Raw genomic sequence first — 17,420 nt, forward strand, 5'->3', positions numbered from 1 at the left:
GGTCCAAATCCTCACTCAGCCAGCCTCTCTTAAGCCCTGCTGCCCTTACGTTCACCTGGAAAATCCCTTGATGGACCTTGGAATGCATTGTTCCCTCTGTGATTACAGGGAGGTCACGAATCAGCTCCAGCCAGTGATGCTTCCGCCAGTGTGATGTTGAAAGAAGGTTCAGACATGCAAGGTCATATTTCCTCATTTTGCCGGTTAATTTAGCCCCGTGGTGCATGTGCAGGATCGCTCGATTCTCTTTCACCAATTTGCACGTCTGTAATTGTGCTGACCAAGTCACGTTTCACAGGAAATAATCTGTATTGATGTGAACTGATTTGTAAGCAACCAGGCTTTGTGTGCCTTCAAAAGGTCAAAACATGTGCAACACACAGGCTAATATCCTCATTAAAAACCCATTTTCCCAATGAGCTTTTGGAGGCCAACGGAGGTTCATGGTCCCAGCATGCACTCTGATTACACAACGGGTTAAACTTGAATTTTCTTAGAACTAAATTTCAAAGTTCTAAGGGATTTCTGTATGAAATCCACCCCCCTCTCAATGCACAAGGTAAATAACTATGAAAATGTAATGATTGAACAGCTTGCAATAAAAGACCACCACTACAGAGTAAAGACACAAAGACAAGCATGATCAGGAGAATTAAAACTTTTATTAGTGTATTTATGAAGTCTGCATATGCAACACGCCTGAAAAGCTTATCGCCTGAAGTTCACGTCCTACCGATACATCTCTAATTGTAAAACAAGCTCACCAACTGTTAAATGCTTCGGCAAAATTGGAAAAAGTAAAAAAACAAAAAATTATATATATACACACATATATTTATGCATATATGTATGGTCCACTTACAGATCTATTTGGTATCCTTTCCACACCCAGTCATAAAATGGCGCTTAGGATTATCCCAGTGTTGGCATGGCAACTGCTGCACTTTCACACAGGCCATGTCATCTTTGTCAACTCTTCACTAGATGCACTTTAAGTACAATCGCAAACGTGATAAGATCAACAAAGGGGGCGGGGAATCAAAAAGACAAGGTGGGAGGAAGGGGAATGGAGATCTTCAGAAAAAGGTTCGCCACTGCCACGAGTAAAGAATGACAGCTAGCTCACAATCATTAGTAAGTTGTAGAACAAGCACACACAAGAAAAAGTTGCACAATTCTCCCCGTAAAGCGAGTCTTTTCTTTCCGACCACAAAACTAACAGAACAGTCTCTGCAACATGAACGTCTTTATTTCCACCACCTCTCCCTGGCGCAGCAGGAATAAAGGGGGGAATCTGCATGAAATGCACGGTCTAAGGAGGTAATTAAAAAAAATAATAAAGAAGTTGAAAATAGAACAAAAATAGAACAAGTTTTTAAGGTTGTTTTAAGTCTGGTTTAAATTTGGAGGGGCGACATGTTCAATTGGGGACTTCAGTGTTTCCAAAACCAGCTGCAAGGGAGAATCTAAACTCTGAGCCATGAAGGATTTGCGCTAAAATCATTTCCTGTATGATAGGACATTTCAATATGAAGCCATGTTCATTAAAAAGAGGGCATGATCTAAAAAAATATTCAATTCTAATAAAAAGGAAGAGCTTTAAAGATTTTAAATATATTTATATATAAAAATACATGAAAATACAAAAAGTAGCTGAAAGAAAGATAAAAGAAAGAAAATATTTTTGTAATTGTGTAGGATAAACTAGTTTTTCAATACTTAAAGCTTAAATATTTCAATAATGAAGGATTTGGACAGTTTGATATTTAGTAACCTGTAAGAGTTTCTTTTTTGTTCATATGGAATAGAACCCACACTTAACCCAAAAGCAAAGTGTACTTCAAAAAACCCACAACTGTGACCTTTCACACCTATCAAAAAGTAAGGGGGTTGAGAAGGTTATGAGAAGTACACTCCGGATGAGAAATGAAGGTCCTAGTAAACCGCGGGCCGGTGGATTATCTTTATTTGATATTTTCAAATCTGGGTTTCCTTCCAACATTCAGTTTTAAGATTTAAAAGAAGCATGTCTTACAACAGCACACCTCAAAATTAAAGGCAACATTCTCTTACGAGTGGAAAGTGGTGGGAAATTGTGTTTTGTTTAGTTTTTTTTTAGTTTTTTTTTTTTTTTTCAGTTTTTTTTTTCCAGTTTTTTTTTGTTTTTTTTTAAAGAAAGTGTCTTTTGGCATTCCTTTCAAAAATGAAAAAAAATTGGATAAACTAAAACAGCCATTCCCCACAACACAACTTTTCCTGGTCTTTGAGAGGGAGGGGAAAAAAAAAAAAAAAAAAACTATACATTATTCATTTCTACCACTAATACATTTAATATTGAGGGTTTAGGGGAAAAAATAGGGGGGAAAAATTAAAGGTGCATGAAGCTGAGATGACAGCAAGTGCCATGTTCTGTTCTGAACAGTGAAAACATCAGTGTAAGAAGAGAGGGTCACAAGTACTATGAAAGAGGGGTTATAGCAAGTCTCTTGTTCTAGTATTTTTTTTTGTTTGTTTTTTCTTTTTCTCGTGATTGTAGACTGTCGTTGGGGTATTTGTCACTAGGGCATTAAGACATACTGGAGCATCGGACTGAGGGTGAGCCCATCTGAGTCAGAACCTTGTCCAGCCACTGCAGAGGCCCGTTGAGGTGCAGCTCGATCCAGCAGGGAGTGCTAGTCACCGTCTGCCGTCTGCAGACACAGAAAGTGACTAATTAAATAATGAGCGATAAGAGGAAAAACCGCAAACACCCACACCTCCAACTGAAACTGCTCACCCATTACGAAAGGTCACTCACACACAAAAAGCACATTTAGAGCACCATGGCTCAATCTGTATATGAACTGTATGTAGGAAATGAACCAAGAACATCAAATATGCCTGCAGTATTATCAGAATATTGAGATCAGGCCTCATGCAGACATGTTATTAGATGCACTGCCCCACTCTGCTGACCAGAGAACTCTCCGGAATCCTCACCTGTACTCGGCTCCCCAGCCTTTGACGAAGCTCATGCGGATAGTGCACATCCTGGTGAGTTGGTACACGGCCTCAAAGCCCTGGTTGACCGACTGGGCCAGGAGAGCTGCGAACTCTTGATTGTTGAAAATCTTCAGGTTACAACCTGCATGCAAGAATAATGGATTTTTGATTCCTAAAGGCAAAATGCAGCTCATACATAACATTATTAAAAAAAAAATGATCAAAACATAACAGGTTGTCCACACACACACAAAAAAAAAAAAAAAAAAACAATAGTGGCTTCTCTTACCTGGGGGGATTTTACACACCGTTGCTGGGTGCCAACCATACCTCTGGTTGCAGTTGGGGCTTTGAACAAAGATGGCGCTGTCACTCAAGCATTCCGCAAACACCTCACCCCCAATGTAGTACAGCCTCACTCCTCGCCCTATAATACACAAATCATTTATATCGAAGCAACAAAGATCGAGCCCGGACCTTGTTACAAGATTAAAATAATGCGATGAATGAGTGTTTAAATGAAAGACGAGTAGCAAAGACCCACACCCCCGGTCATAATGTAATGACCTAACTGAGAACATCACACCAGCAAGTGTTAATATTGAACAGAACTGGAGAGAGAAATACTATATGCATTGTATTTCAATATTAACACTTGCCAAAGTGATGCTCAGTTTGGGCATGTGAAGTTTGAATAATTCCAGCTTTGCTTAGATCTTGTTGGAATCTAAGCATCCTAGTATTGAATTATCTGTATAAATAAAAATAAATAAATACATTTGATCCTACAAACAAATTATCAAAATTTGAAAAAAGTGTTCTGACAACAGAAATGTTAAAATGCATTTCTGGTCCCTGGAAACAAACAATATAAAAACAACAAATTTATTCAGCAGCTAATACTGAAAAAGAGGACACTGTACCTATGTGTCTCCGGGTCATTTCCACAGTAGCGTTGCGGTTGACGTTGGACAGCAGGCCTAGGCAGAAGCGTTCAGAGTTGGACGGGTCTGTGAAGCCGTCCACAGTCAGCGAGGGCTGGGAGGCGTGGAACGTCTCCCCCACTCGTTGGTTCAACTCGTAATACGCTATGGAGCACCAGAACGCAGGCTCCGAGTATGTGACTGGCTGTAGGTCTGCATGCATGCGCACACACATACACACACAAACATTCAGTGCCACAACCCTTTTAAATTTAAATCTTAAATCTTAAATTTAAATACAAAATATTAAAGCTGTTCAAACATCTCGTAAAGTCACAATACAAAACTGACAAAAATGTCTACTCAAACTGAAATTAGCACTATTTTATTAGCCCAGTGATTCTATAAAGTCTCAAAATAAACAAAACCCCTAAACTAAGTTCAGGCCCTCCTATTAAATTTAGAAGAAAAGCATCAGAGCGCGGGTGCTCCTTCTAGCTCTTACCCATGCCATGATTGACAGGTGAAAGTGTGCTGGGTGACAGTTCCGCAGGAGAACCTGGAGACGGAGAAGAAGAAGTTACTTTCACAGCGGCAGCATCAGAGATGAATCCCGCGTCAAACACAAAAAGGTAGAAAAATACATAAAATGCAAATTGGCAGAGACAAATCCTTTCATATAATGCTGTGCAAAAAAAATAAAAATAAATAAAAACGCCACAGAGGATGCACGCTACTAAGGCGCATAATCTACTCGCAGCTGAACACTTACTGATTATGTGTACAGCAGGAAATGAGTGTACCTGTCTCCATGCTTTGATTCATCTGTTGGTCACTGGTCTCCCCATCCTCACTAATATATCCTGGCGGCGGGGTCTCTGCAACATAAATGACCGTTAGTTGATCATTGCGCTGGTCACACCAGGCACCATACCTTGCTGGATGTCTGTACAGGCCTGAAGCTAAAGGCCAAACGTAAAGCTCAATCGTAACGCAAGTCTAAAGCCTGAACCAGACCCTTCTAACACACACACACACACACAGAATTTCATTGACAGATGAAAATCTCTGGTGGGATCTGGAAACACAGAAGCAAAACACTGATGACTCTCCCCTTCAAAGAGTTAAATGTTGACAGTCAACATAAGACAAAAAATATGTAGACTTCTTTTTAACCTGCCTTCAAAGACTTTAGTATTTTTCTGAAGTTAATGCTAATTCTGTTATTAGCAGTAAGATTATAATATTAAAGTTCTACAACAAGAGCACAGCAACCTGGTATTCTGAGTTTTGAGAAGATCTCCATTTGCAAGTTCCCCCCAAACTATCTTTTCTGGCACTTAGGACAGCGCAAAACAGTCAAATATGAAAATTAAGCTGAACATGAAAACAATTACCAGACCTTACCAGGTATGTAATTGTTTGGGGGCTCGATCCCTGCTGGGAAGTTGGTATTTTCAGGAATGGAATGGGTGTAGTCATCCAGAGGCGGCAGCTCCGTCAGGATCTCCATCTGTCTTGGCACAAGGACGGGTGGTAGAACTGGGGGTGCAAGAGAGAGTAAGGTTAACTTCCGCTTCTTCACATACTAAACCAGTAATAAAGCTAATGTGTATCACCAGTGATAATTACATAAAGGAAATTCATATAAGGCAAGGACAGACACACCAATACATAGCCTTGATACAAGTTAAGAGAAAACTAGTCAACATATGATTATCTGAATACATTAGTATGAGATTAGTTCTGCAGAGCAAATAATTTATTTACATATTACAGCATAAATACCCCATTTGTGTTTATCCACTACACGTAAAAAAAAAAAAAAAAAAAACTGAATTCTAATCAGCATTATTATAATTTTTTTTAAATTAAAGACACTATAGCTATAGCCTCCAATGCCAATCATCGAGGGCAGCCGAGTACCTGGTGTCTCCACCCTCTGGTAGTGGTAAGGGTTGACGCAAACCTCGTCCTTCTTGAGGTTGAAGGCATACTCGCAGGTGTCGATGGCACGCAGCTCGTGGTGGCTGTGCAGGTCGGGCCACCGCCACAGCCGGCAGTAGATTACATGAGGCAGGCCCTTCCGATGGGACACCTGCAGCCGTCCATCCAGGGACCTGTTCCGCACGTGAGAAAAGGGGGGGGGGGGGGGCGGAAGAGAGGAAGAGCGGCACAGGAGAAAAGGATGTGCCAAATGGTCAAGAAAAAGAGGACATGGATGGAGAGAGGGAGAGTAAAACACTATAGTAAAAAAAGTAATCAAATAAATAGTTCAAGTATATTCACAACGATTCCTAAAGGTAAAGTTAGACGCCAGTCTCTTTAAAAAATAAATTATCCTGGGTAAAATGTTTGAGCTAAAGAGTACAGTCTTAAAACTTATTTGATTAAAAGACTTCTTGACTCCTAAGAAGCAGTGGGGGAGAGGAAATGCGGTCTAAAGCTCATATATAAAACAGAGCACTGACTCACAAACAGAGAGAGAGGGAGGAGAGAGAAAGAGGAGAGGAGAGGGGAAGAGAAGAAGAAGAAAGCTCTCGGCAGTGTGGCTGTAGGCTGCGCTCGCTCTAAACCCCCGCGATGACACCATCAAGCCCACCTTGCGGCCCGGCGGGTGAGTGGAGCACATGACAGGAAGAGGATATTCACCTGGTTTGGTCAGGGTAGTTGTAAAGGCCTGAGGTATCCCACTGTTCTATCGTATTTGGTGTACTCAGTCCCCAAATTTCAGAGCAATTGCTGTGCACAGAAAGTAAAATAAAGAAAACAGAACACAAAGAAACAAAAAAATGATAAACATGGGGCATGATTCATTCAAAAATACCAAGATGAAATAGCATGGGACAGAGGGGGGACGAGCCCACGCTTCTTTTATGGGAGATGTCAAGTGTCGTTAAGTGACCGTGAGTGGACAAAACACATGCGCTACACACAAAGTCACACGTCCCACCTCCAATAAAAGAAGCCACACAAATGGAAACACACAAGACGCCGTGAGGGATGGAAACACAAAACTCAAAAGTAATGACTATGAACTTCAGGTCCTTCAAGGATAACTTGCAGTTGCTATTACAGGATTACGGCAGGCGAAGATTTGCTTTTCTGGATGGGAGGGGAATTAAAAGGTTCAACGTTGGCCTGACATTGAGCCCACAAAACACAGAAAAGGTTCAACATGTTAACACATCCTAGCGAGTGGGGGGGAAAAAGAAAAAAAAGTGGGGAAAAAATAAACCGAGTGGCCGTGGATCTGGAAAGAAACATGGGATGAGAGACAGCACACACGAGTACATGAGAACTTGACTCATACAGATACGTGATGAATGAAGATCTGCACCACCCCCCCAGTGTGGATTTAATCTCTCTGAAACGGGACTGAATCTACACTCCACACTCCATCCAAGGCTCTATAACTTCTCAAACGTACTTCTTCACTGAAACACTGTGGCCTTGAGTAGCTGTCACGCTCAACAATGAGGAGAACATAACTCAAAATTACAAAGACAAAGATTTGAAAGGAAACTTCTATTAAACCGCTCACAACAAAGCAGAACGAAAATAATCTCAACTTGCATGGCTACGGTCTGAGAAATTTCAAGAACATTCTCCTGGATATTTAAAATGCCCAAAACTCAACTTGTTTTCCAAGCGTCCATGTGAAGGCCACATTATGGTTATGAACAAAAGAAGCGATCACATAAGTATTATCTGCCCCCCTCCCTGTAATATGATTGAACATGAATGAAGCTTTCTTGTGACAATGTCAAGGTGAAGATAAAAATCAATGTTGACAAAAAGGTCAAGGTTTTTCCACGCATGCACATTCAAGCAAGAGCAAGAATAAAAGCTTTAGTAACGTCATTCAGTAGTAGTACTGGGTGCCCAACCCTGTTCCTATGGATTTTAGATCAAGTCCTAAAATCATCCCAAATTGATTGACATGTTACGGTTATACACGTGCACAATAAATAAATAAATAAATAAACAAATAAATAAATATAGCCGTAAATCACGCAGAACAGAGTTGGGTGGCACCATTTCCATGTGGTGGTTTGATTTGATGGAACAGACAAAACAAATATATAAACAGCAATACGCTGCCAGGGTTGAGCAAAATTCAGGCAGTGATGGCTGAATAGCGCATAAATTGCCATAAAATGACATTTCTTATAGTACATAAAATAATGTCTTCAGAATACCTTTAGAATACATATGAAAATGCTGCTAATCAGCTTCAAGCTTCAGACTTACAATTGTTTAGTTGGGCTAACAAAATTTAAAGTTTAAAACAGGGTGGTCAGGGTGGTAAAAAGGCACACATTTACTTGAAACAAGCCCGTGTATGTGACCAGTACGCAACCTCTGCTTTTAAGTGAAGTGAAAACGACTTTTGTTATTCTGATTCATAGCGCAGCACATGGTGCACACAACGAAATGTGCCCTCTGTATTAAACCAAATCACCCTTAGTGAGCAGTGGGCAGCCATGAAAGGTGCCCAGGGAGCACTGTGTGGGGATGGTACCTTTATGAAAGGGGTACTCAGTGGCACTTTAGCATTTGGGTATTTAAACACACAACACTTCAGTTACGAGTCCACTTCCTTAACTGCTAGGCGTCCACTGCCTCAAATAACGCAATAATAATAATACATTTTTTTAAACCACAGTGTTGCTGTAGTCCATATATTGTCACATCCCTGTTGAATACCTATTACATTTATGCCGTTCATGATGAGATCATAATACTTACAACACATGATATGCAACACCACTACTGTATGATAAACTCTTTCTTCGTCTGCTATTAAAAGTGTATTTTGTACAATGGTGTAAGTGTTAAACTTCAAAACATCAATAGTGCATACCAGCTTATAAATAATGTACTGCCGAAGGAAGTATCGCAACATACCGCCGTATCAGTTTATTTGGTGGTATATTCCATGTCTAGTTTTGCATGCCTGCTGAACAGGCCTCCAGAATGCAGCTCGATTCACCTTTTCACCGATAGGGAAGTGAACCAGGGCACTGTTTGGTACACTTTACGCCGAGCAGCCAAATCCTCTGGCCGCATCGCAATAACAGCCCAAGGCGAGCTTCCGCCCCGGTCCTGATCCGAGGCGGCGCGTGTTAATGATACCGACCGCTGGCCGCACTGAGCCAGTCGGGGAGTGTAGTGTGTCCTCCCTGCCTCTGGCCATTAACATTTGATAAAGGGCCAGGGTACGACGGCTTTACTTTATTATAAGCCCGATGTTGGAGCTCACCGGGGAATAAATAGCATTTCACGCAGCAAAAGGCAGGCTTTTCTCCTACGTTTGCCACCGTATAAAATCCACTGGCAGCGAGCAATGATATTATCGGCATTAATGAGCGGTACTGGGGGGGGGGGGGGACACAGCCAGAAGCCTATTTTAAGCCCACAGGGACAACCATCTGAACAGGTTTCTGTAATAGTTGTCAGAGGGCCGGCGTGATTAGTGTTATGCAAGCGCCAATTTACGCGGGCTCCTAGCCCCCGGGCGCTAAACGCCAGATACGGTCAGGAAATCGCGAAAAACAAAAACCGAACAGAGGAAAAGACCGGTGCCCCCAGCGCCGACGAATTTAGTTAAATTGATTACTTTTCTGGAAGGTACACATTGCAGGGATGTAGAGGAGTACAAAAAAAAATAAAAAAAATTCCCGCTTCGGTACGCATCTCGGTTCTGGGTCAGTAAAAATTAAAAATACATACTCATGGAAATAAATCAATAAAAAAAAAAAAAAAAAAAAAAAAAAAAAGGCGCATGGTTAGAAACAAAGTCAATATTACCCAACCCAATATTAAACAAAATATGCGAAATAACCCCAACAACGTCGATAGAACAATTCTACTCTTTGTGACTTTTAGCCCCGGCAGGAAACGGATGACCAGAAGCGAAACCAGCTAGTTTATAGTGACTGATGTGGCAAACACTTTGTGGATCTAATTCAGTTTTTTTTTTTTTCCCCCACAATGTGGCAACTTTCTCAACACGTTTCAAACAAAGAAAAAAAAAAAAAAAAAAAAAAAAAAAACGACACACACACACACACACACACACACAAAAAGGCCAACGGGTAAAACAAAGAACAATAACTGCCCCTGCATCCAGGAACAGATGCTACAATTTCATAATAAGAACAGAGGGCTAAATCAAGCGTGATTTTTATGCCATCATCAATTAATTAATCCTAAATCCGTGCACTAGCAAAAGAACACAAAAGAATACAGAGTTGCTGAAAACTTAAGCTATCAAAAAAAAATAAAAAATCTTGCCGGCTGGGTATTGTTAGCAGCTTAAATGTTTAATTGTTTAATACGAGATTCCGGTCTTACACCTGAAAGCTCAGTCATGGAGTCCCTGCATTTGGTGACTGCAGTTTTTTTTTTTTTTTTTTTTTAGCCGAAAGAATATTTGAATACAGACAAAGTGGTCTTCCCTAACCCGACAGGAAGCAGAGATTCTGCGGGGATTAAGCCATAAACTGATCTGGTTTTAAACTCAACAAGAGGCCACTGCTCCCCTGACCCCCCCCCCCCCCCCCCCCCCACTTTTGAGGAATTAAACACTCACCTCTTGGCGGCATTGCAGACCCAATCTGGCCGCTTTGCATCCCCATTTAATTAAAGCATTGGCGTAGACGTTTTTTTTTTCCTTCCCCAAGCTAAGGCTGAAGTGCCGCCCTACCACCTCTGGATCTAGAGTTTTACATTTACAGCATTTACCAAATACCCTTATTTCAGAGCGACTTACACCCCCCCTGGAGACACTCAGGGTTAAGTGTATTGCTCAGGGACACAATGGTAGTAAGTGGGATTTGAACCTGGGTCTTCTGGTTCGTGTGTTACCCACTAGGAAACTACCACCACTTCTCAGCAGTGGCTCCAAAAAAAAAAAAAAAAAAAAATATTTATGGTGACAGCCAATGCCTCTTTCCTTATAATACTGGAGGATTTAAAGTAAATAACTGAAGGAAATAGAACCTCGGGCTGGATATAGATCTGAAGGGTGGATCATGGGGGCACAAAGAGGACCTCATTACTCCGCCTAATAAACCTGTCTGTTTGGGGCCTTCACGACAATGGCTCAGAATGGGCATTACTGCAATTACGCGCCATCCTGCGCTCTGCTCCTTTTGAACGCCTGCCAGCTGCCTAATCCCATAAGACGCTGCGCCTTCAGCCCATAAAGCGGGAACCCGGTCTCCGGCGCGCACGCGAGAGGCCGTTTAGGCATATTCTTGAAAGTGGCACCCCGTCAGCTAATTAACACCTCTCTGGGGGGAGAGAGAGAGAGAGAGAGAGAGATAGAGCTTGCGCACGCACAAAGAGAAAAAAGAAAGAAAAAAAAAAAAAAACACGCGCTCAAATAGATCGGGCATAATAATAACATGTTTCGAGAAAGAAACCAACCCCTCAGCTCGCCGGCTGAACTATCCAGTGAAGAGTTTGCTTCCTTCGGGCCCAACGGTGTAAAAATATACACACACACACACACACACACACACACACACAACCATAAATGTCTGATGTCAGTAATGTCCATAAAACAAGATTCTCAGGACGCTCAGAAGGAATAAATGCCGCAGGACCTACTCTGAAACAGTATCGGACATGCAGCCTCGTGGGGTCTTTGCTTTTCTTCTGACAATCAACCCTAATCGTGGGTAACTGATATGCCTATCTGGACTAGAAGGACAGTGGACGAGTCTGGTGAACGTATGTGGACAATGCGACTTCATTTAAAAGGGGGGGGAGGGGGGGGGGGGGTGATAATGAAGGTCACCTTACAAAAGGTGTTCTCATGCAGATACCATCTTCAAAAAAAAAAAAAAAAAAACCTATGTGGACGGTCAAGCAGATTTCTAAGAACCACAAAAACACCGTATCAGCTTCCTTGGGAGGAGATGAAAGAAAAAAAAAAAAAAAAAAATCAATACGGTCTAAAAACAGCTTCAGCCATGAGCCTAAGTGAATAAATGCAGGAAATGCCCTCTTCGCGTGCTCGCCTGTCTGAAGGCATGTTACAGACGGGCTATTAAAGCTTTCAGACCAAAAGTAAGAGGGGGGGGGGGGGGCACTGATAACAGGGGTTGGCTTCCAGGAGCCGAAACCGGAAGTCACATCTCCAGAGATAAGCATTGCTTGTGGCGGGCAGAAGATGGACACGGGAATTTAAATTTACAAGGGCTTCATTCGGCCCGTGAATACATACACGCGAACCCCCCTGAATATTGCATTAAGCTACGAGAACAGAGCGATGTTAGGACATTTCAGAGCCAATAACATGCAGCTGGATGCACAGTACCTAAAGCAACAGCCACAAATTGCATCCACACATTTTTGACTGTTTTATGACATTAAGACCAACAAATGTGTGTGTATACACACACACAAAACTTCATAAGACCCATTATACAGCACATTACATTTAGAGCATTTATCAGACGCCCTTATCCAGAGCGACTTACAATCAGTAGTTACAGGGACAGTCCCCCCCTGGAGCAACTTAGGGTTAAGTGTCTTGCTCAGGGACACAATGGTAGTAAGTGGGATTTGAACCTGAGTCTTCTGGTTCATAGGCGAGTGTGTTACCCGCTAGGCTACTACCAACCTACCATCTCCCCGGACGAGACACTCGATCAGAAGCAAGAAGTCCGATTGTCTCGCTCTCGCCCCCAGTTCTTACGCATCACTCGGGAACTGAGATTAGGAGAAGCCATGTTTGGCTTGGCGCGATGCGCGCACAACGTTAAAAGAACTAAAAGACTATTAGCTTTGCCACCGCCTCAAGGCCTGCGCCGCGGCATCCCACCGCGGGGACGCGTTGCGGGCCCGATGTTTTTGAAGCATATCCAACAAATTATTAGAAAACACGGGAAAGTAGCTGAAACAAATCGCGCGCTCGGCCGTTCCCACCGGCCTCCAAGGCCGGGATTCTGATTACGGAGGGAAAACATGTGTAAGCAACACGGTTTCCCACCCGGCCAAATCTCACCAGACAGACCCGTGCTTGAAAGTGGCGCGGTTTATCGGAACTTCCGAAGCTCGTTACGCACGCTCTGGCATTGGTCGGCCCGCTGAACTCCATCTTGGTGGTCGAGAGTAGACTACACTAAAGCGCTGCGATATTAACGAGAGCGCGTGAATAAAAATCAAACATGGACGAATTGGTGCTACTGCGGGGTTTTTTTTGGGGTTTTTTTTTTACGTAGTAAAATCACGGTAATGTAATCGTGGGGAAATAAATAAATAAAGTCAAACAGGCAGTTCAGAAATTATTACAGTTCTGCGCCTTTGCACTGACAGTAAAACCACTTTTTAACTTCGCAGGCTATTATTACGAAGGCCTCCATAGGAGCGCGGCGGTGGCGCTGGCCAGTGGCGGACCGTTCATAGGGTAGACCTGCTAAACCCTGAAACAGACACTGCCTTCCTTTTCTCTGGCTCATCAATCTGCTGCGAGACGGTTCCTCAAAAAGCGTTTCGTTTCGTTTTTTTTTCCGCCCCTCTCCGCCCATGTGACGAGGGTGCTCTGTGGTCTAAAAGGTGCAGCTTCCACTTTATACAGACAGGAACGGGACGGGCACAATGGACGCCATGGCGCATGCGTACATGTTTCTGCTCAACCTAGTGAGCCACCCAACGAGAAATCCATTCGGGGCCAAATTTTTGCGGCAGCACACGGGGAGTCTTCAGCCAGCGCAGTCCCATTCCTAAAAAGGCACTTGCTCATTCTCTACCGTTTAATCCCATCCCCGTTAATATGTGCGAATGTGGTCCCGCTTCCTCGGCTAATAACATATACCTCAGACCACATTCACAACCGAGCCCAACATGCAGACAGATAATTAACGCTTCGATCCAATCACTCTTGTGCCGGTAGACTGGTGAACATGACAGTCGTGAATACGCCTGACACACTGCATGCGACCAAATCACAAAAATCTCCCGCGTCAGGTCGAACGCGGACACGTGGAACAAGAATCTGTAGAACGGAAACAAGCGTTTCCTGGGACGCCCAGCGGCACGACATCAGAATTGGTTCTTGTTCCTTGACCTTCCTCCTCAACACCACGCAAGGTTGAGAGCCATGGTCGGTCTGGGTCAAATTGCAGGGCCACCAATCTCCATATACAGAGTGCAGAAGTCGAATTTCCCTCAGAATCAAGACATCAGAATTTAACCAATGCAATAAGGTATGATAATTAAATGGCCAAAAATTACAACATCAGTGGTATTAAAAACGGAGGAGAAACGTTCAGACCGTTTTGACTCATTCAAACCTGACAGGTGTAAACACAGCATGGAAATCAGGACCAGGGTGGAAGGTAAAGCCTGAGACGGCCTGATGAGCGCTCTCTGGGTTCAAATCACAATGGCACTGTGGAGTGGAACTGGGGGGGGGGGGGCTGGTTGGGGTCAGCGTGGACACATGGGAGTAGAAGCACCGGCCAGACACGTCCAGATGTGACCTACCTGGGGATGGTGACACACTTGGTGTTGCAGTTCTGCGTGGTGATGGCTTTCTCCAGCTCGTCCAGCTGGCCCGTCTTCTTCAGCTTCTTCACCAGGCTCTTGACCGCCTTCTCGCACCACTTCTCCTCCTGCCCGTTCTGCTCGCCTCCGCCCGCGCCCCCGGAGCCGCTGGCAGACTTTTTCCAGCCCAGCAAGCGCTTCACCACCGGCGGGGTGAAGGGCAAGATGGAGGACATTTTGGAGTGCGGTATGGCTACGCTGATTTATTTCTTCTTTTTTTTGTTGTTGTTGTATGTGTGGGTTTCGGTCTGTTTTCAATAAGCCCCCTGCTGGGTTTGGACAGTGTACAAACACAGAGAGGGGCTTAGCGAGCAGGGAAGGTGGGGGGCAGGGGCGGGTGGGGTCACAGAGACACTTATCTGTCAGAAAAAAGAAGCACCGGAGTGGTGGGATGGAGGACAGGGGAGGGGGCAGAGGGGTTGCCTGAACGGAGGGAAGAAGAGAGAAATACATTTATTTTTTTTTAAAAATCAGAATAGCATGATGACAGGCCAGTCCCCAACCACGAAGGAACCCACCCCGATAACTTGATGCACCGGCGAGCGCACCGACGCACAATTAAAAGAGACCAGACCCAAAATTACAGAAGCGGGATGGGAAATTATTCCTAAAAAGTCACCTGGTTACGAATATTTTGGGGCGGCGAAAGGGATTAGGAGGCGCAGTCAGGCAAGTTGGGAGCTGAACGCATCTTCACATTTACATTTACAGCATTTATCAGACGCCCTTATCCAGAGCGACTTACAATCAGTATTTACAGGGACAGTCCCCCCCTGGAGACACTCAGGGTTAAGTGTCTTGCTCAGGGACACTATGGTAGTAAGTGGGATTCGAACCCGGGTCTTCTGGTTCATAGGCGAGTGTGTCACCCACTAGGCACTAGGCTACTACCACCCCATTCCACGAAGGAGGCTTAATTATGCCCCCGATTGCAACATTTACCGGTTAATAAAGATAATAATACACTTGTATAAGATTTTTTTTGTTTTTTTTACGTACCACAGACAAAGCTACTGCCAATAGTGCTCTCAAAAGAAGAAAAAGTGCTCTACTGTCATGACGGCTGATGCTTTTATTATTATTGCTATTATAACAGTTTAAGAGAGCGACCTGCACCGTACTTTTTGGTGCAGCGGCAAGAATTTCAATCGACATTGTCCATTTTCCAAAGTTCGCGTGTTGCGCCCTTCTCTCTTCTGGATGTACACGAATCCCCCCCCCCATCCAGACCACCGCCATTTCCAGACGAGTGCGGGACTTTATTTAATACCACTGTTTACCACTAAAACCCTGACGAGATCAGCGCGGCGTGCGCCTTCAGAAGGCCGCTAATTAATCTCTTTAGGCAAATTGGTCATTTGGTGACTGGACGACCGGGGCTTTCTGACCAGCAGAAGGCCGCCCTGGCGGGGGGGGGGACTCTGCTGTCCAGCCGGAATATCCGGAGGCCGCGGTTATCCTCAAAAACCCGGCTTACCGAGAACCGGAGGAGGGGGAAAACGACATTAAAGAGATGCAAAGGGGGCGTTAAAAAAAAAAAAAGACCGAAAACTTGTCTGCAAATAAAATAATAATGATAAAAAAAAAACTCCACAGGTTACCTAAAGTTCAGGTCCGTTTGTTTACCTGTCGAGTAATTTTCATCGGTCGCAACATTCCGACAGACCGGCGACAGGAAACGAACAAAAAAAAAAAAAAAAAAAAAAAAAAAGAAGATTTCTCTCGCGTTGTAAGACAAAAAAAAATGTAAATTAAAAAAAAAAAGAAGAAGAAAGCGCGTCCGCCCCAGAACGAATTATCTACAGAACCGAAGGCAGCCGAAATAGGCCAAGCGGTTCCTGAAGAGCATTAGCAAGCAAGCAAGCTGGAAAAGGGGGGGAACCGACCGACACGGACGAGGTCCAGAAAACTCGCCGATTAGCACGAAATATTCCACTCCACGCACTCACCCCAGGAGAAGAGGAACAAACGGCGGGATGAAACGGCGTTGTTGGGGTTTCTTTTTTTTTTTGGTGGTGGTGGTGGTGGTTTTTCTCTCCTCGCCCTCGGGGCGCAGCTCACAGCGGCATAGTACGCGGGACGCGGGCTCTCCCGTGGAAGAACGCTTCTGGCTGGGATGAAACAAAGCCGGGACGTGAATGCATGGCCGCCCGCGACCGAGCGTCTAAAAACACACACATACACACACACATACATACAGAACAACGACGACGACGACAACAACAACAACGACGACGACGAAAAGACTCGTGCAAGGAAGCGCTGTTGCGAGTGCGCGGAGCCCCGCTTTCCGGCCGCGGCGCGTAGGTGCACATGCACGTCGCTCTTTCCCCGCATCGGGAACTCACTCCGCGGCCAGCGGGCGCCATTCGCCACTCCGCTTGACAGCAAAATAAAAGCGGCTCTGAAACGTGTTCGCGGCCAGTTGTCGCCTTGCTTTTGTTGGGGGGGGGGGGGGGGAACTCACCCTGGCCGAAAAGGCGAGCGCTCTCGTGTAAATGCGCCGACGAGGGCAGGAGCCGAGCGTCGCGGGGAAACGCTGGTAAAGGAGAGACGATTTCTTTCTTTCTTTTTCCTTTTTTTTTTTTTTTTTTTTTTTGGAAAAAAAACTGTATTTTCCTCCCCGTCGCCGAATTACACCAGCAGACGACGGCCTCTTACACAGCAAACAACCAAACTTAAGCGCAGGCAACGCGACACTTTCTTGCACCTTAGTCCCGCCTCCCACTTTCCCATTGGCCGCGGCGTCACACGGAGCGCGCGGCAGTGCGCCAGCGCTGCTCTCTGATTGGTCCAAAAACCCGTCGCTCGGCCCGCTCTCAACGCAATCCCTACGTCTTTGATGTTTATTGGGCGCTTTGCTCTGTCAATTTGTCGGCGACGTTTGGATTCCAGCGACCGGATCCTGGTTTGTTGCGGCGCTTGTCCATCTATTGACTTCATAATAGATCC

The 17,420-nt window shown here is 44.4% G+C and overlaps 1 protein-coding gene across 6 annotated transcripts; it reads right to left on the reverse strand.

The window, feature by feature from the left end:
- Positions 1-1,948: 1,948 nt before the first annotated feature.
- On the reverse strand, positions 1,949-17,104 carry smad2 (SMAD family member 2). Of its 6 annotated transcripts, none has more exons than XM_028972836.1 (12): positions 16,936-17,101; positions 16,418-16,575; positions 14,409-14,891; positions 6,558-6,647; positions 5,832-6,025; positions 5,313-5,447; positions 4,709-4,783; positions 4,411-4,464; positions 3,906-4,118; positions 3,272-3,409; positions 2,980-3,124; positions 1,949-2,690 (listed from the first exon to the last, which is right to left on the reverse strand). In XM_028972836.1, exons 3-12 carry the CDS (start codon positions 14,642-14,644, stop codon positions 2,567-2,569), a joined length of 1,404 nt encoding a protein of 467 aa, XP_028828669.1. In that variant the 5' UTR covers positions 14,645-14,891; positions 16,418-16,575; positions 16,936-17,101; the 3' UTR covers positions 1,949-2,566. The 6 variants fall into 6 exon arrangements, with proteins under 6 accessions (XP_028828669.1, XP_028828667.1, XP_028828668.1 ...); XM_028972834.1 differs by having other exon boundaries at positions 16,418-16,579; XM_028972835.1 differs by lacking the exon at positions 16,936-17,101 and adding an exon at positions 16,817-16,899 and having other exon boundaries at positions 16,418-16,579.
- Between the last annotated feature and the right edge of the window lie 316 nt (positions 17,105-17,420).

The sequence above is a fragment of the Denticeps clupeoides genome, chromosome 3 (genome assembly GCF_900700375.1).
Source record: "Denticeps clupeoides chromosome 3, fDenClu1.1, whole genome shotgun sequence".
Lineage (NCBI taxonomy): Eukaryota > Metazoa > Chordata > Actinopteri > Clupeiformes > Denticipitidae > Denticeps > Denticeps clupeoides.

Bases quoted from the DNA above. Each gene is read 5' to 3' on its own strand.
- smad2 (XM_028972838.1), bottom strand. From the start codon at position 14,644: ATGTCCTCCATCTTGCCCTTCACCCCGCCGGTGGTGAAGCGCTTGCTG. The intron at 4,784-5,312 runs GTAAGGTCTGGT...TTTATGTTGCAG, and splicing joins CCCAAACAATTACATACCTG to AGACCCCGCCGCCAGGATAT. The intron at 4,119-4,410 runs GTAAGAGCTAGA...GCATGCATGCAG, and splicing joins ACCTGTCAATCATGGCATGG to ACCTACAGCCAGTCACATAC.